Source organism: Mauremys mutica, chromosome 23, assembly GCF_020497125.1.
Source record: "Mauremys mutica isolate MM-2020 ecotype Southern chromosome 23, ASM2049712v1, whole genome shotgun sequence".
NCBI lineage: Eukaryota > Metazoa > Chordata > Testudines > Geoemydidae > Mauremys > Mauremys mutica.
In genome coordinates this window covers 11,026,532-11,041,572 of record NC_059094.1, presented here as the reverse complement: position 1 = coordinate 11,041,572, position 15,041 = coordinate 11,026,532, and the positions used below count along the sequence as shown (strand labels likewise).

General features: G+C 62.1%; 1 protein-coding gene across 4 annotated transcripts in view; it reads right to left on the bottom strand.

The window, feature by feature from the left end:
- Positions 1–15,041, bottom strand: part of AHDC1 (AT-hook DNA binding motif containing 1) — a 108,951-nt gene that overhangs the window by 14,502 nt on the left and 79,408 nt on the right. For 3 of the 4 annotated variants that reach the window (XM_044997915.1, XM_044997914.1, XM_044997916.1), the window contains 2 exons: positions 5,810–5,978; positions 503–540 (listed from right to left, as the gene is read on the bottom strand). In XM_044997915.1, coding sequence (XP_044853850.1) covers positions 503–540; positions 5,810–5,978 — 207 coding nt within the window. Of the gene's footprint in view, positions 1–502; positions 541–3,880; positions 3,939–5,809; positions 5,979–15,041 lie in introns of those variants that run through there. The other variant, XM_044997917.1, reaches the window with a different exon arrangement.

Below are 15,041 nucleotides of genomic sequence, written 5' to 3'. Positions count from 1 at the left end.
TCCCTGCCGGTGTTTGTCCACCCTGTTCTTAAAAACCTTCAAAACCGGGGCTTCCACAAGCGCCCTAAGGACCCTGCTCCAGAGCTGAACCCCCTGAGAGCTGGAAAGCTTCTCCTGCTACTAAGCCACAGCCCATCACAAGCACAATGCTGTGATACCCCCATCCCTGCCTGACACAGAAGCCACAGCCGATGCCCGCTAGCAAAATCCCTCCCGCCCCCCCCCAGCGGAAGCCTGCCAGGGCCGGACCCCTACCCCTCTCTAGGGCAGCTTCCCAGGAATCCCTGGGGCCCCCTTACTCACAGCCTCGTTACGGGGTCAGCACTGAAAGCCCCTCTAGGGAGAGCCCACCCGCAGGGGCAGGGGAACGGGAGCTGCTGGGAATTGTTCACAGGGGTGAGGCCGCCGATACCCAAATTGCCCCCCAGCCAGTCCTGCGGCTGCCCCACAGCCCCCCTTGCAGGGCCCGGGCCTGGTGAAAGGCCCCAGGAATGGCACTTACCCTCGGCCTTGCTGCTCCGGCTGTTACACTTGAGTTCTCTGCAAAGGGAAGAGAAGAGGCGTTTAGCCCGGAGAGCGGGGCCTTCCCTGCACAGCCTGGAGCTTAGATTCAGCTGAGCGCCCAGCCCTGTGTCCGCACCCGACTCCCCTCCCTCACCCTGGGCTGGCGCTGACTCTGGACGGCGAACTCACCCCCGGCTGGCACGGCCTGTAGATTTCGAATGTGCCCATCACCGTGGTATCGGGGCCACGGTAAGAATTCCACAGCAGGGGCCGCTCCTGTGGAAACCAGCCTGGCTTGCATGCGCCTATGGCATGGGCTGGATTTGGCCCAAAGCTCTAGCACCGAGGCATCTCGCTAACCCTTTCGTTCGACGCAGGCTGACCCCTGCCTGGCCCCCAAGGGGGACGTGCCCTTCTGCTGCGATCGAGCAGGGTAAAACCAACACAGGAGCATGGGATTTGGAGCTCCGTCTGCTCCTTTCAAACAGGTAATGCACCAGACCTGTGCCTGGCCTCGCACGCCTGAGCTATGGGCTGGGCCTCGCACGCCTGAGCTATGGGCTGGGCCTCGCACGCCTGAGCTATGGGCTGGGGATCTCCCTCGGGCTTTGCACACCTGAGCTACGGGCTGGGGATCTGCCTCAGGCCTCGCACGCCTGAGCTACAGGCTGGGCCTCACACGCCTGAGCTACAGGCAGGGGATCTGCCCTGGGCTGTGCACGCCTGAGCTACGGGCTGGGGATCTGCCTCAGGCCTCGCACGCCTGAGCTACGGGCTGGGGATCTGCCTCGGGCCTCGCACGCCTGAGCTACGGGCTGGGGATCTGCCTCGGGCCTTGCACGCCTGAGCTACGGGCTGGGGATCTGCCTCGGGCCTCGCACGCCTGAGCTACGGGCTGGGGATCTGCCTCGGGCCTCGCACGCCTGAGCTATGGGCTGGGGATCTGCCTCAGGCCTCGCACGCCTGAGCTATGGGCTGGGGATCTGCCTCGGGCTTTGCACACCTGAGCTACAGGCTGGGGATCTGCCTCGGGCTTTGCACACCTGAGCTACAGGCTGGATCTCACACACCTGAGCTACGGGCTGGGGATGTGCCTTGGGCTTTGCACACCTGAGCTACAGACTGGAGATGTGCCTTGGGCTTTGCACACCTGAGCTACGGACTGGAGATGTGCCTCAGGCTTTGCACGCCTGAGCTACAGGCTGGATCTCACACACCTGAGCTACGGGCTGGGGATCTGCCTCGGGCCTCGCACGCCTGAGCTACAAATCTGCCTGGACCTTGCACGTCTGAGCTACGGGCTGGGGATCTGCCTCAGGCCTCGCACGCCTGAGCTACAGATCTGCCTGGGCCTTGCACGTCTGAGCTACGGGCTGGGGATCTGCCTCGGGCCTCGCACGCCTGAGCTACAGATCTGCCTGGGCCTTGCACGTCTGAGCTATGGGCTGGGGATCTGCCTCGGGCCTCGCACGCCTGAGTTACGGGCTGGGCCTCGCATGCCTGATCTACGAGCTGGGCCTCGCACACCTGAGCTACAGATCTGCCTGGGCCTTGCACGCCTGAGCTACGGGCTGGGGATCTGCTCTGGGCCTTGCACACCTGCCCTTAGGCTGGGGATCTGCCCTGGGCTTTGCAGCCTGTCCCATGGGCAGGGATGCTGCCCCTGGGCTTTGTGCACCTGCTCCACAGTCCCTGGACCTTCTGCACATTTTCCAGCCTGCTCCTTCAGCCTCCTGGTCCCTTTGCACCAGGCGGCGAGTGCCAAGCAGCCCACACCGAGGGAAAGGGCTTTGCGGACGTACCACCGCTAGGTGTCCCCTGTGAGCTACGGATCCTCCTCCAAGTGTGGATGCATATTAACCAGCTAAGCCTGTGCACTCCTGGATTCCTTCCCCACTGCCCCCTCCCCTTCCCCTCGGCAGAGCTACTCCCACCTACTGCTTAAAGTTTGCAACCTGCGCTCCTTGTGGCCTGAGAGAAAGCCCCTTTGTATTCCCCTTTGTGCCCGGCCAGCCAGCCCTTTCCTTCCACCCAGTCGCCTGGAGAAGCAAGCACCTGGCACTACGGTTTGGAAATGGATCCATTACAGCCTGGTCGTCCCCTCCCCCCCGTCCTGGGTCTGCAAGGAAGGAAGGAAGGGGACGAGAGAAAGAAAAGTTCTTTGTTCCCAGTGTTTCCCGAGGATGGATGGATGGGCCCGGAGCGGAGATGCCCCAGGCCCCATCTCCCCCGAGCCCCACAGGCAGCGAGGGGCTGTTCAGGGAACATGGCTTCATTCATCCTTCCAGAGCAGAGAGGGCTGGGGTCTGGCACCTGGCGGTCAGGCTGGGGACCCTCGTCCGCAGCCCGAGGCGAGGAGAGAGACCCCCGTGTAATGTCCCCCACCTGGATGGACGCTCACCCCCAGCACCGAGCAAATCTCCACCCCCCACACCCATCACTTGGCCCCTCTGGATGGCAGGAACCCAGCCCCCTGACAGGGCCAAGCTCTTCCTGGGGGTTGACCCCGTTCCCGGAAGAGCTGTACGCAGACGCTTCGGGGTTCTCCCATCACTGTGGTCAATCCACCCCCCCCCGAGAGGCAGTCGCTAGGTGAACGGACGATCCCTTCTGCCCGCCCAGCCCCATCAGGGCCACCGCGCTCCGTCTCACCGGGCGGGGGATTTTTCGCAGCCCGGTCGCCCTGCGTTTTAGGTGTGCGACCAGGCCTGCGGTGAGCCGCTCCTCCGGCGCCGCATGCTGCCAGGACCGATAGCACCTAGGGAAGCGGGAGGCTCCCCCGTTTGGCCCAGTGGGGCGTGAACGCCAGCACTGTTAAACAGGCAGCAAACACCCCCCGCGCCGGGGCTGCGGCAGGGGGGCTGGGGTGGGACCCAGCAGGGACACAGGCTGCTCTCAGACTGGGCCCAGCTGTTCCGGCCTTGTTGCTTTAAACAGGCTAAATAACGAGGAGCTGCTGGCTCCCCCCGCAACCTCCCCATGGGGCAGGAGTCTTCCCCTGCCCCCCCGCCCTGCCAGCAGCACCAAACAAAACCCATTTGCAAGGCAGCAGGAGAGGGGGAGGGGTTGGTGCCACAGAGGTGCAAGGTAAATCAGGGAGGGGTGGGGATGGGAGGGCACTCAGCATCCTTCCCCGCACGCTGGAGCTCCACAGGAGGCTAGGACGCCCGAGGGTCAACTTCTGCCCCCTCCCGCCAGGCCTCGTCCCCCTTTGCCCCCCTCCTTCTCGCTCCCTGTTTAGCGTTCCTCCCCCCCCCACCTTACTGCCCCCTCCCTGTGGTTTTCAACGGCTCCTGCCCTGCTCCGAATCCCTTCCACCCCTGAAGCCCCTCCGCCCCGGCGCCGCTCATGGAAAGTTGCTGCAGCAGGAAGTGACCTCAGCTTTTTGGCAGGCCCTGCTGGGCACTGCCGTGAGCCTGGCCGGGCGCTGCGCCATCCAGCACCCTCTGCGGGCCGGGACAGAAGGCCCCCGTCTCCGCCCCGCCTGCCCCAGCGCGGGCATGTCAGCCCCACCACGTGTCCCTCCTTTTGTCAGCGTCGCCCGCCCCACGGCTCGGCTCGGGATCCTGGCTTCTGGGGCCTGCCTTTCACACACCGGCAGGGGCCCTGGCTCCCCTTCCTCTCCCGCCCCCTCCCCCTGAGAACACCCGGTGCTTAGGGCTGCCGTTTCCAGGCAACGCTTGGCCAGATGTGGAGTGAGAAGGGTCAGGATCCCATGGAAAAGCACCAGCGCCAGCAGGGATCAAACGCAGCGGCGCTGTCGTTCTGTGCGGGGCGGGAGGAGAGGCGGGGCGAGCCAGCGGCTGCAGCAGGGGGGAACGGGGACACCAGGGGACCCGAGTTCGGACCTTGGGCCAGTCGCGTCACTGCCCCGTGCCTCAATTTCCCCTCTGAGTTAATGCTACTGACCAGCCTCCCTGGGGCAGAACTGCCACGGACAGAGGACGCGGTGCCGGGCGGTGGGGAAGCTTCGGACATTGGGCCCTGTCTCTCCCCCCGCACGGGCGCAGAGAGCAAGTGTGAAAAATTGGGACAGGGGGTGGGGGGTAATAGGAGCCTATATAAGAAAAAGACCCCAAAATCGGGACTGTCCCTATAAAATCAGGACATCTGGTCACCCTACCCGAGCCGACCATTCGTCCCCTCCAAGCTGGGCGCTCTGATGAACGGAGCTGGCTCCAAACCCAGGCTGATGAGGGTTTGCAGACCTGGCCCCTCACAGCCCCAGTCAGTTCACTCATCCTCAGTCCGGAGTGCCAGGCTACGGCGAAGTGCCCAGGTGCTGCCACTCCCTTCGCTCACCGCCCACCCCAGGCCAGCTGCAGCGGAGAGTGAGACGCTCGCCCCGGGGCAAAGGCAGGTGCTCCAGGGGGGGCAGCGCTGGCAGGCCCAGCCCGGATTCAGCTGCTGGGGGTGGGGGGAGAAACACAAAGGCCCCATTCAGCCCTGGGCACAGCCCCTCTGCAGCACGCCGGCTCAGGGGAGAGACAGGCAGCACGACCCCCCCGCATGGCTGCCCCAGAACAGGCCAACCTAGGGGGCGTGAATCAGAGCCGCAGGCCCAATTTCTGATGGCCCCGGCCTCCAGTGCGCTGGGAAAAATGAAACACAGAGCTGCTCCCCCACCCCCTATAGATAACATGGGGCTGCCCCTCATCCTCTAGAGATAACATGGGGCTACCCCATCTCCTATAGATTACATAGGGCTTCCCCCCATCCTCTATAGAAAACCTGGGCTGCTCCCCCACCCCCTATAGATAACACAGGGTTGCCCCATCCCCGGTACATAACACGGGGCTGCTCCTGTTCCCTATAGATAACACGGTGCTCCCCACATCCCCTACAGATACCGCAGGGCTGCTCCCATCCCCTATAGATAACACGGGACTGCCCCATCCCCTATAGATAACATGGCGCTCCCCACATCCCCTACAGATACCAGGGGGCTGCTCCCATCCCCTATAGATAATACAGGATTGCCCCCATCCCCTCCAGATACCATGGGGCTGCTCCCATCCCCTGTAGATACCACGGGGGCTGCTCCCATCCCCTATAGATAATACAAGATTGCCCCCATCCCCTACAGATACCACGGGGCTGCTCCCATCCCCTATAGATACCACGGGGCTGCTCCCATCCCCTATAGATAACATGGCGCTCCCCACATCCCCTCCAGATACCACGGGGCTGCTCCCATCCCCTATAGATAATACAGGATTGCCCCCATCCCCTCCAGATACCACGGGGCTGCTCGCCCCCCCCCCCGCAGAGAACACGAGGCTGCCCTGCGCCCTGGAGCCATTACCTTGGCCGCGAGTGCTTGCAGTGCAGATTCACTTTGAAGTTCCTCTCGCCGCCGTCCGCCTCGCTGTTGGGCTGGCACAGCCCGGAGCCCTGGGCGCGCTGGAACCACTCGGCTGGCGGGCTGGCTCCGTTTTCCAGGCCGATGGGCTGGCAGGCGAGGGAGCTCCCATCTGTGACAGAGCAGGACACAGACCCGGGGGCGTGAGCCGAGGGGGAACGCAGGGTCCCGCGCTGGGGGCAAGGGAGAGGCAGGGGAACTTGGTGGTGACGGGGGTTTGTTCCAGCGACAGGTGAACGGGCCCAGAAATGCCCTTCCCGCGGGGGGAGGGGCGGCAGCGACGGCGTCTGGGGCGCAAAGGGGCAGCGGCTCTCGCCCACCCCCACCCCCCGCATGGCAGGCCCTGGGGAGGCTTATGCAAGCAGCAGCAGCAGCACAGAGCCCAGCAGGGCCCTTTGCTGAATCGTGCTCCACTCTGGCATCTTAAACACAGGCTCCCACAGGGTTATTCAGCCTGTGTGCGCGTGTGTGAGAGAGAGAGAGAGAGCGCGGGTACAGATAGCAGCACAGGCATTCACGCCTACCCATCTGTCTGCAACTGTCTGTTTGTCTAAGCCGCTCGCTCCCCCTCTCCACCCAAATGTGCCGGAGAGAACTGACAGGCTCCCTCTGGCCACCGAGTGAGGGGTGACGGCGCCTCCTTCTCCCCCCGTTTCTCCCCCACCCTCCCAAGGTCACTGCTTGGGCAGCGTTCTGCACACGGACGGCTTTCCATCAGCCTGGATGGAAGCACGGATGTACACAGGCCCTCGGCCTGTCCCGGCGGCACCAGCTGCAGCCCACGTGCTGACATTTCCAGTGTTTTTCCAGGGTGATTCCCCTCCTGACCACTCGTCACTCCGGCCCCAGCCCCATCTCGCTCTTTCTTGGCTTCCTCTGGCTCGTGTCCGTTTGTCCGGCTCACTCGGGATCTACCAGAGCCCCAGGGGAAGTCAGCCAGGCTCTGAGCTCCGCATTAGGGCTCCCCCTGCCTGTGGGTGTGCTGCTGGGTTGTGGTTTTCGCCCTCTCTTTTGTGTTGGTGCGGATGTGCGGGCGCTAGTGTGTGTGTGTGCATGTCTCTCCCGGATTGTGTCGCTCGTTCTTGGTGCGATTGTGAGTCGGTGTTATTGTGTGGCTACCAGCCTCTCCTGGGTTGTGCGCCCGCCTCTGCGTTTGTACGTGTGTCTCCGTCTCTCTTCCTCTGTATCCTTACGTGTGTGTGTGTGTGTGTGTGTGTGTGTGTCTGTATCGTTGTGTGTCTGCCGGTGCCTCTCCCATGTGTGTCTGTCTGCTCCCCACCCTTAGCCTGTGCGACTGTCCCTCTCCCTGTCTGCCTGTGTCCTCCCAACACACACACACACACTGTTCCCATTGCCTGCATTAGCGTGACAACTTATCACCAAGGCAGGGAAGGAGAATTCAAACCTGTCAGTTACTCAGTCCCCATCTCTTCCCCTCCCTCCCCATCCTTGGGTCTCCTGGCTGGCAGGGAAATGCAGGCAGCTCTGCCGCCAGCCCTGCACAGAGCGGTGTCGAGTTACACCAAGGGGCAACGTGGAGCAGCAAAATATGCACTAGAAAGACCGGTCTAGTCTCTCCTGCAGCTGCTAATGTGCCCGGAGCTGGGAGCTGCTGGAGGAGAGGCAGGCAGGAAGCGCACAGACGACTTTCCAGAACAGCCCCCGGGGTACCAATCCCCCCCTCCCTCCCCGCACATGCTGCTTTCCCTTTTAATTCAAGTGAAACGTGGAGAGACTGAAAACCAGTCAGGGACTGGGATGGGGCCAGAGCCGTGTGTCCGTTAATCAAGAGCGGCTCCGTCCGTCGGGTTCGGGGCAGTTACTCCAGCTCGACACCGGGATAAAGCAGGGCAGGCCGTGGCCAGGGCGATGCAACGTCATGCCACGCACAGCCTGCGCCCCCCAGTCCCAAGGACACCGAGTCACCCGGACACACCCAGGGCAACACACGCTGCACACAAACACACGCACACACATGGGCCCACTCGCACCCCGAGAGACGCGCACACGGCTCCAGAGAGACACAGTCACCGATGCGCGCACACAGCTCCAGCCAGCTTCTGCGCGGGCTCCTCTCTGGTTGTAACAAGACCACACTTGCTCTGGGTTATCAAAGCCTCTTAACGACTAGGCACAGGCCTGAGCAGCTGCTGAGCAGACAGAGGGGAGGCAGGAGGCGACTCCCCCTGCACCGCTGGCCCCCAAAAGGCAGAGGGGCTGGAGCACACAGCTCTGTGCTAGGCATGGGGACCTGCAATATCTGACGGGCTCAGCTGCTGCTGACGTATGACGGGTGAACAGGGGATGCTCACTTGGCCAAGAGAGAGACTGCAGCCTCTGCCCTCCACCCCTGCTCTGGGGCTTTTCCAAATGGAGGGCGGGGGTGCACCAGAATGCAGCCCCCTTGGCCTAGTGCACTGCCCCCCCGGCTCCAATGCCCGGAGGGAGTTGGGGTAGGAGGGAGGCACCTCGTCCCTGCATGTGCCTAGGGGGCGGTAAGCTCCCACCCTGAGCCGCTGCCTGGCAGAGCCCAACCCCCCTCGGCTGGGGCGTGCGAGCCCCAGGCTGACCCAGCCCAGAGAGGGGTGGGAGTGGGCTGGGGAGGGGGCCCGGGGGAGGGGCCGTTAGGCGGATGCTCTCCACACAATGTTCACTTTCACCTCCTCTGCTCCGCCTCAGGCAGCCTGCCACATGTTCTGCATTAGGAGCTCTGGACTTCACCATTCCCGGGTTGTTAGCCAGGGGGATTTCTCTCTCTCTCTCTCTCTCTCTCGCTGGTTACAAAACACGGCTAGAGACCACACAAGAGAGAGAAGATGCATGGTGTGTGTGTGGGGGGAGATGCATGGAGAAGCAGGAGGGAGGAAGAGACACAGAAGGAGAGAGAGGAGCAATGCACAGGGTGTGTGTGAGAGAGAGATTGCAGGCACCTCTGTTTCCCACCTCCTGACCCCTGGAGCCTCGGGAAGATAACAGCCCTGAAGAGTGCTGACTCGCCTTTCAGAAATCCAATATCCTCCCGACTACCTGGGCTCGCCACCCCCCCTCCCTCCCAGGATTAATCCTGCTGCTGAAAATCTTTAATTAGTTTAGCAGTTTCAGGCTTCCTGGTGGCAGGAAGCAGAGACACAGACTCCGCCAGCCCTCCCCTCTCTTGGGAAGCTGTCCAGCACCCGCTGCCCCATGCCGGAGGGATGAGGGGCACAGGGGGCTCCCTCTGAAGCTCTAACCCCTCCCCCCCGGCTGGAGGAGGTGACTCCAGGAAGGACACGGCCTCTTTCAAGGTGTTTAATTCAGTCTGGTGCTGAGCTGCGGGGTGGGGGAGGAAAGCCAGCTGTGGTCAGGCCCACCTTGAACCGCTCTGAGCCCAGCAGGCGGACGGGGTGGCCCAGGCCAAGCGTGGAGGGGGTGAGCTAAGACAGGGCTTGTTTGCCCCAAGGACTAGCGCCCCCCCGGTCAGTGCCACAGCCCTGCACGCCTGCACCAGGCCGATGGGGTAACAGAGAAGCTTCGCTCTGCCGCTCGCCCACCCATGCGACAGCTGCTGGCCAGCGGTGCCAGGGGAGACTGCATTAGGTGGGGGAGTGAGTTGTCACCAACCCGGCTGAAAGCCCAACCCCACCTAGTGCTGGGCGGCGGCGGCCCATGGGGAAGGGACTTGTAATGCCGGAGATGAGATCCGAGTGGGAATGCCCTGCAGGACACGGATGAGCACTGGTACTGAGGCCCTCCCAGAGACCACGGGGACGGGCTCTGCACTGAGGCCCGGGGCCCACCCGGAGACCACGGGGATGGGCAGGCAAACAGCAGTCACCCAGCAGCTGTGCAGACTGGAGCGCTAGGGACATTTGCCGGGTCTGGACTGCGCCTGCTAATTCCTTCACTACCCAGGATGTTGCACTGAAACAGCGCCACACGCTGGCCACCTTGGGCGCAGCCACCTGACCCTTCCCTGGCTTCCCAGTTTGCCTGGCCGATTTGTCCTTGGCTCCAGAATTCTTCCCACCCTCCTAATGGCCCCAGTGCCCGTCCTTGCTGGGGGGCGAGACCGCAAATCTGGAGCTCTCTCAACACCACCCCATTGCTCACAGCCTTACCCCAGACAAAGCTGCTCCCTCCTTGCTCTTTCTGCCCCTCGGCCATTTGTAGATGGTGCGCCCCCACGCCCCCGGCAGTCACTGCTCAGCCCCCGCCGGCCCCAACCTGCTCCATTGAACAAATGTCCCAGGAACCAGGCCGGGCCTTGCTGACGTGAATGGCGATCAGCAGGGTGCTGACTCCCCGGCAGGTGGGTTCAGAGGGTTCCTGTGTTTGTCCAACTTCCCCGCACTCAGCTCCTCTCCTGAGCTCTGCAAGGGGTTGGAGATGATCTAACAGGCCCTTCTGGACTTAAAAGCTACATGAGTCTAAACTCTAGGAGCCCTCCCCTCTGTGGCCCTACGCAGCCCTGCCCGCCGCATCCTCCTGCTCCCTCACACTCCTGTGGCTCCCCATCCCGCTCCCCCTGCACCCCATGGCTGCAGCATAGACCTGCCCTGAGCATGCTCCTGGGCCTTTCCAGAACACGTCCAAGCATCTGCTAGCTCGGAAAGCCATCACGCCCAGCCCAGTGCAAATACCACCACCGCTCCCCCCCGCCAGCGCTCGCAATGGCGGGGCAGTCTCATCACCCCCCTTCCACAGCTGGGGAAATCAGGGAAGGGCCGTAAGCCAAAGCAAACAGTGAGGCAAACAGCCCAGCCCAGCCGGCCTGGATTCCCAGGCCTGAGTCCCCCACGCTGATACCTCAGCAGTGGGGGGGAGCCACAGAGAAGGGCTCAGAGCAGTGGCGGGGGGGAAGAGGCCTTCAACAGAGACAGGGTGGACGGGGCGGGGAGGTGGAGGTCACTTGGAGAGAGGAGCAGACGGTGTGTAGCGTCCCGGGGCAGGAGCTTGGCGGTTACCTGGGTGGGGAGGCACAGGGAGCCCCGGGGTTTCCCCGGGAAAGTCCCAACTTTCAACCGATTCCCCGCACATCCAATGGGCTGCTTTATATCAAAAGAGAACAGAAGGAAGTATTCACCCGTGCCACCCAGCAGAGCTCTGCGCTGGGCTGGGGGAAGGAGTGCCAGAACGCTCTCCTCCCCGCCGCCCCCGGGCGCCCCCCCACAACCGGGGGGTTCTGTTTAGTTTCATTCGAGATACAAAGTGCAGATGAAAAATGCCCGGGCCGGGGCTGGCCAGGTCCGAACCCCGCCCCGGGCTGCAGGGCGGTGAAGAGAAACAAATTCACAGTCTCGATGTAACAGGGAAACTGAAACGCCAAAAGAAACCCAGAGTTCTTCTTTCAGCAGGTTCCAACTAAATCACCTTCTCCGGGGCAGTCAGTCCCGGTTCCGACACACTGATCCCCAGGAAGACTCTGGCCCCATGGCCATCTCTGTCCCTCTCCTGTCCATACCCATTTCTGTTCCCGCCCCATTCCTCAACCGCCTTTTCTCGCCATCTGGTGCAAGAGCCTTCTCCTCTGCAGCTCCCGGCTGTATTCGCTGCCGAACTGCAGGTCTTTCCTCCCCTTGCCCGACCTCCAAAGGTCATTCTCCCTCTCCGTCACCACACTGACTATGCTGAGCGCTCTGCGGCTCTTGGGGGAAGAGAGGGAGGCGGAGGAGCGAAAGGAAGGATGGGGACTGGGACGCGGCAGAGTGGGATTCAATCCCTGGCCTTGCTACCACCTTCCTTGGGAAAACCAATTCGTCTCTCTGTGTCTTGGCTCCCGATCCGCACAATGGGGTGATAACCCCGCCTGTTGTCTATTTCGACCGGAAAGTCTCCGGGCAGGGCCTGTCTCACCCTGTTTCTGAGCAGCGCCTGGCACAGCGGGGCCCTGGGTACCACCCTAGAGCTGGGGTAGTCACTTAGATTTTTGCTAAGGTCCAAATTTCTCGGTCAAGGTAGAGTCAAGATCCAGACTCCAGAGAAAATAATAAAAAATAACATCAACGACAATAATAAGTAAATAAAAAGATTCCGGGGTCGGTTCAAAAGTATCCGGCGGTCCGGATTTGGCTCGCGGGGCGCTGATTGATTCCCCCTGCCCTAGAGCGGTGCTCTCCTAAAAGCAAGCGGCGGTACACTGTAAACGCAGAATCCTTCAAAGCTAGGGGCTTGGAGAACGAGAACTGACGGCTTAAGACGCAAACCGGAAGAACTACCCGGGATTGCGTCCCCCCCGGCTCTGGTGAGACAGCTGACAGAGCATCAGTGAAGGGCTCAGGGCTGATGGCAGCGGGGACGGTGCAGCCACAGACCTCCTGTCACCAAATCCTTGGATGCAAATGCACATGGAGTTCAGAGACCTGCCTGTGACTGATGCTGGATTCAGGAATAAGCCTCTTCCGGGATTCACTGGCTGCCCAGCCCCGCAGGGCGCTGCAGCAGGCTTTCCAGAGGAGATGAATCAGGCACACGCTCGGCTGCTCTCACCCCCTGGCACCTCCTGTCCATGTTACTGCACATGAGGCTTGCCTCGCCGATGCCCCCGCTCCTCCAACGCGCCACTGAGCCCCCCACCGGCCTGGGCACGCTCCCGCTCGCCGCGTCGGTGAAGAGCTGGTCTGGATTCGCAACTCCAGCCTTTTATCAAGGACCACCCACAATGAGCCTGTGTTGGGGGGTACCTCGGCGTAGCAACTGCAACCCTCGGCTTCTCCCGCCCCCAGTCACACAGACACCCCGGGGGAGGGCAGAGACCCCAGAAGAGAAATTTGTCCACACAGCTTTTTCAGTGCCCCAGAATCCTGACCTGAGAACGCCCCCCGGCTAGACTACTCCTAGCTCCACCCCATCTCTGCCAACTCCCTTCTGTCCTGACGCAAACCAGAGCAGAACTGCAGCCCCTCCATTTCTGCTGCAGTCCTGGGGCAGCCCACGGCCTTCCAGATCTCCTCTACTTTTCAGCAGAGGCAGCCGCTCTCACTGAACAGCGGGGGTGGCAGCAGCATGGCCAACCCCAGTGTTAAAAAATCAGGAGTCAGACACCCCCTGCCCCCCCCCCCAAAAAGACAAGATTTAAAAAAAAAATCACAAAACGTGGCGGCGGTCTTTTGTATTTGTCTTGCATGTTTCCAAGCGAGAAACTATCCCCCCCCCCCAATGAAAACGGAGATTCTCACATAAACTCCCAAGACTCCAGGAGCTGGAGCTGTAGGAAACCCATGAAATCATCGTGAGACTCGCGCTCAATCCACGAGAGTCGGCAATGCGGCCGCAGATGGGCTGCGTGAAGACAGAGGAGCAGGTGGAGACCGATAAAGCCATTTTATCCAGTTCATTCCAGTTGGGCAGCCGGGGTTTTGGAGGTGGAACAGCGGAGGACTAGGAGGGGGGTGTGCGCGTGCGGAGGGATTGTTTGACCTGAACGATAGCCATCATCCTGCAGAAAAGAACAACCCTCTTCCCTCGTGCTCCCATCACTATTCACACCACTTGAGCCTTCCGCCACCGACTCTTTTCTTTGGCATTTATAATGAGGAGACAGAACAGATGGCCAGAGTGTTTCATCTTAGGTAACGGGTCCAGCAGATTTACCTCCGCTGACGGTATCAGGGGGTTATAGCCCCACTGGAGCTCGAGGTCATGGGAGCAGAGCTTTCCTAGGTCCCATGGAGCGGAATCGGGTAGCGAGCTGGGAAAGCTCTCTCCAGCAGAGATGGCCACAACCCAGTTCCACTCTAGTGGCGACAGCGAATGGAGAGAAATGTCACATGTGAGATGCTCCATGGCGGGCGCCGGGAGCCTAGCAGCGGGGTGCAGAATTGCTAGGCAGATGGCCCCGTTATGGGCACCGCCTGGGAAACTCCCACTCTTTGGATTTGGGTGGGAGACCTGGCACACGGAGCTGGCGACAAGCTAGCTCTCGGCAAGGGGTAGAAGCCTCCATCTGTGGAGCATCTACAGCGGCAGGCTTGGACACAGCCACCTGGCTGGCCCCCGCAGGGGTAATGCAGGCTCCAGAAGACGGGGACCCCTGGAGGGTGCATTAGAGATAGTCCCCTCCTTCCTCACGACTCTGGCACGTCTGGGATCTGAGCAGCGCACGCAAGCCCATGCACAAAGCCCAGCCATCCAGGGCTCTTGCTAGACACAAGCAGTGGAGAGTTAAGCTCTCACCCGACAGAGAGCGGCATCCCAGAGATCTTCACGGCAGGCCACACGCAAGGTGAAGGCACCTCCCGCCTCTGGGACGCTCCGGGGAGTGGACAGATGCCTCTGTCCCCCTCTCCAGCCGCAACGCTTCCCTGCTGCAATCAGCTTAACCGACCCCCATGAGAACGTGTATCCACTGACTTCAACGGCTCAGCACCACCACTCTCGCCCGCTCTGGGCCCGGCGTGCGGGCATGACCCTCCCACTCCTGGGCACACGGGCGCAGCCCGCCCTGCTGCCTAACTCCACAAAGTCTGCTCTCCCAGTGCTGGGTGGAAACCACTAGAGATGCTGCAGCTGCAGCCACACCGGACGAACGGACAGACCAACCGACCTCCTCCCGGGGCGCCCCAGTGCTCTGCAGCTGTCAAGGGGGGCGGCTGACGCAGCCCAGGCATTGAGCGCTCCAAGGGGCCCAGCCTGCGGCTTCTTTCGGCTCCATCCCACCTGGGGCAGACAGGGCCTTTGATGCTCGGCCCGCCTGGTACCGGTCAGCCCAGGGGGCTTTGCTGGTGCCTCTTGAAAGGGGCCTTTCCCTGCTGGAGCCAGTCAGTCTGGCCAGGGGCTGCCAGGCAACAAACTAGCCTCCCCCCACACACTTGGGGGGCGGGTGATTCTATCCTTAAAGGCCAGATTTTTCCCTGCCTCACCACCCCTGGATCCAGGGGAGCTGGGCAGGGTTCAGACCCTTGTTTCCTACTTGGCTGGGGTGGAGCGACCGGGCCTGCCTCCCTCCAGCCCCTTCCCCTTCCTCGGAGGGGCTCAGGGAAGGTGCTTCGGCGGAGGAGGTGGGGCTTGGGAAATCAGCCGACAGATGGACTGCCGAAGCCGTGGCACCTCGGCCGGCTGGAACAGAGAGCTGCAGTTCAGAGAGAGCTAGCAGGGAAAGGGGATAAATTTAGCTGCCTTCCTCAGTGCCAGCTTTGTTCGCCCGCCCCGCTGAGCTGGAGCCGGTGCTCCTCTCCTCCAGCAGCTCCCTGGCCCAGCA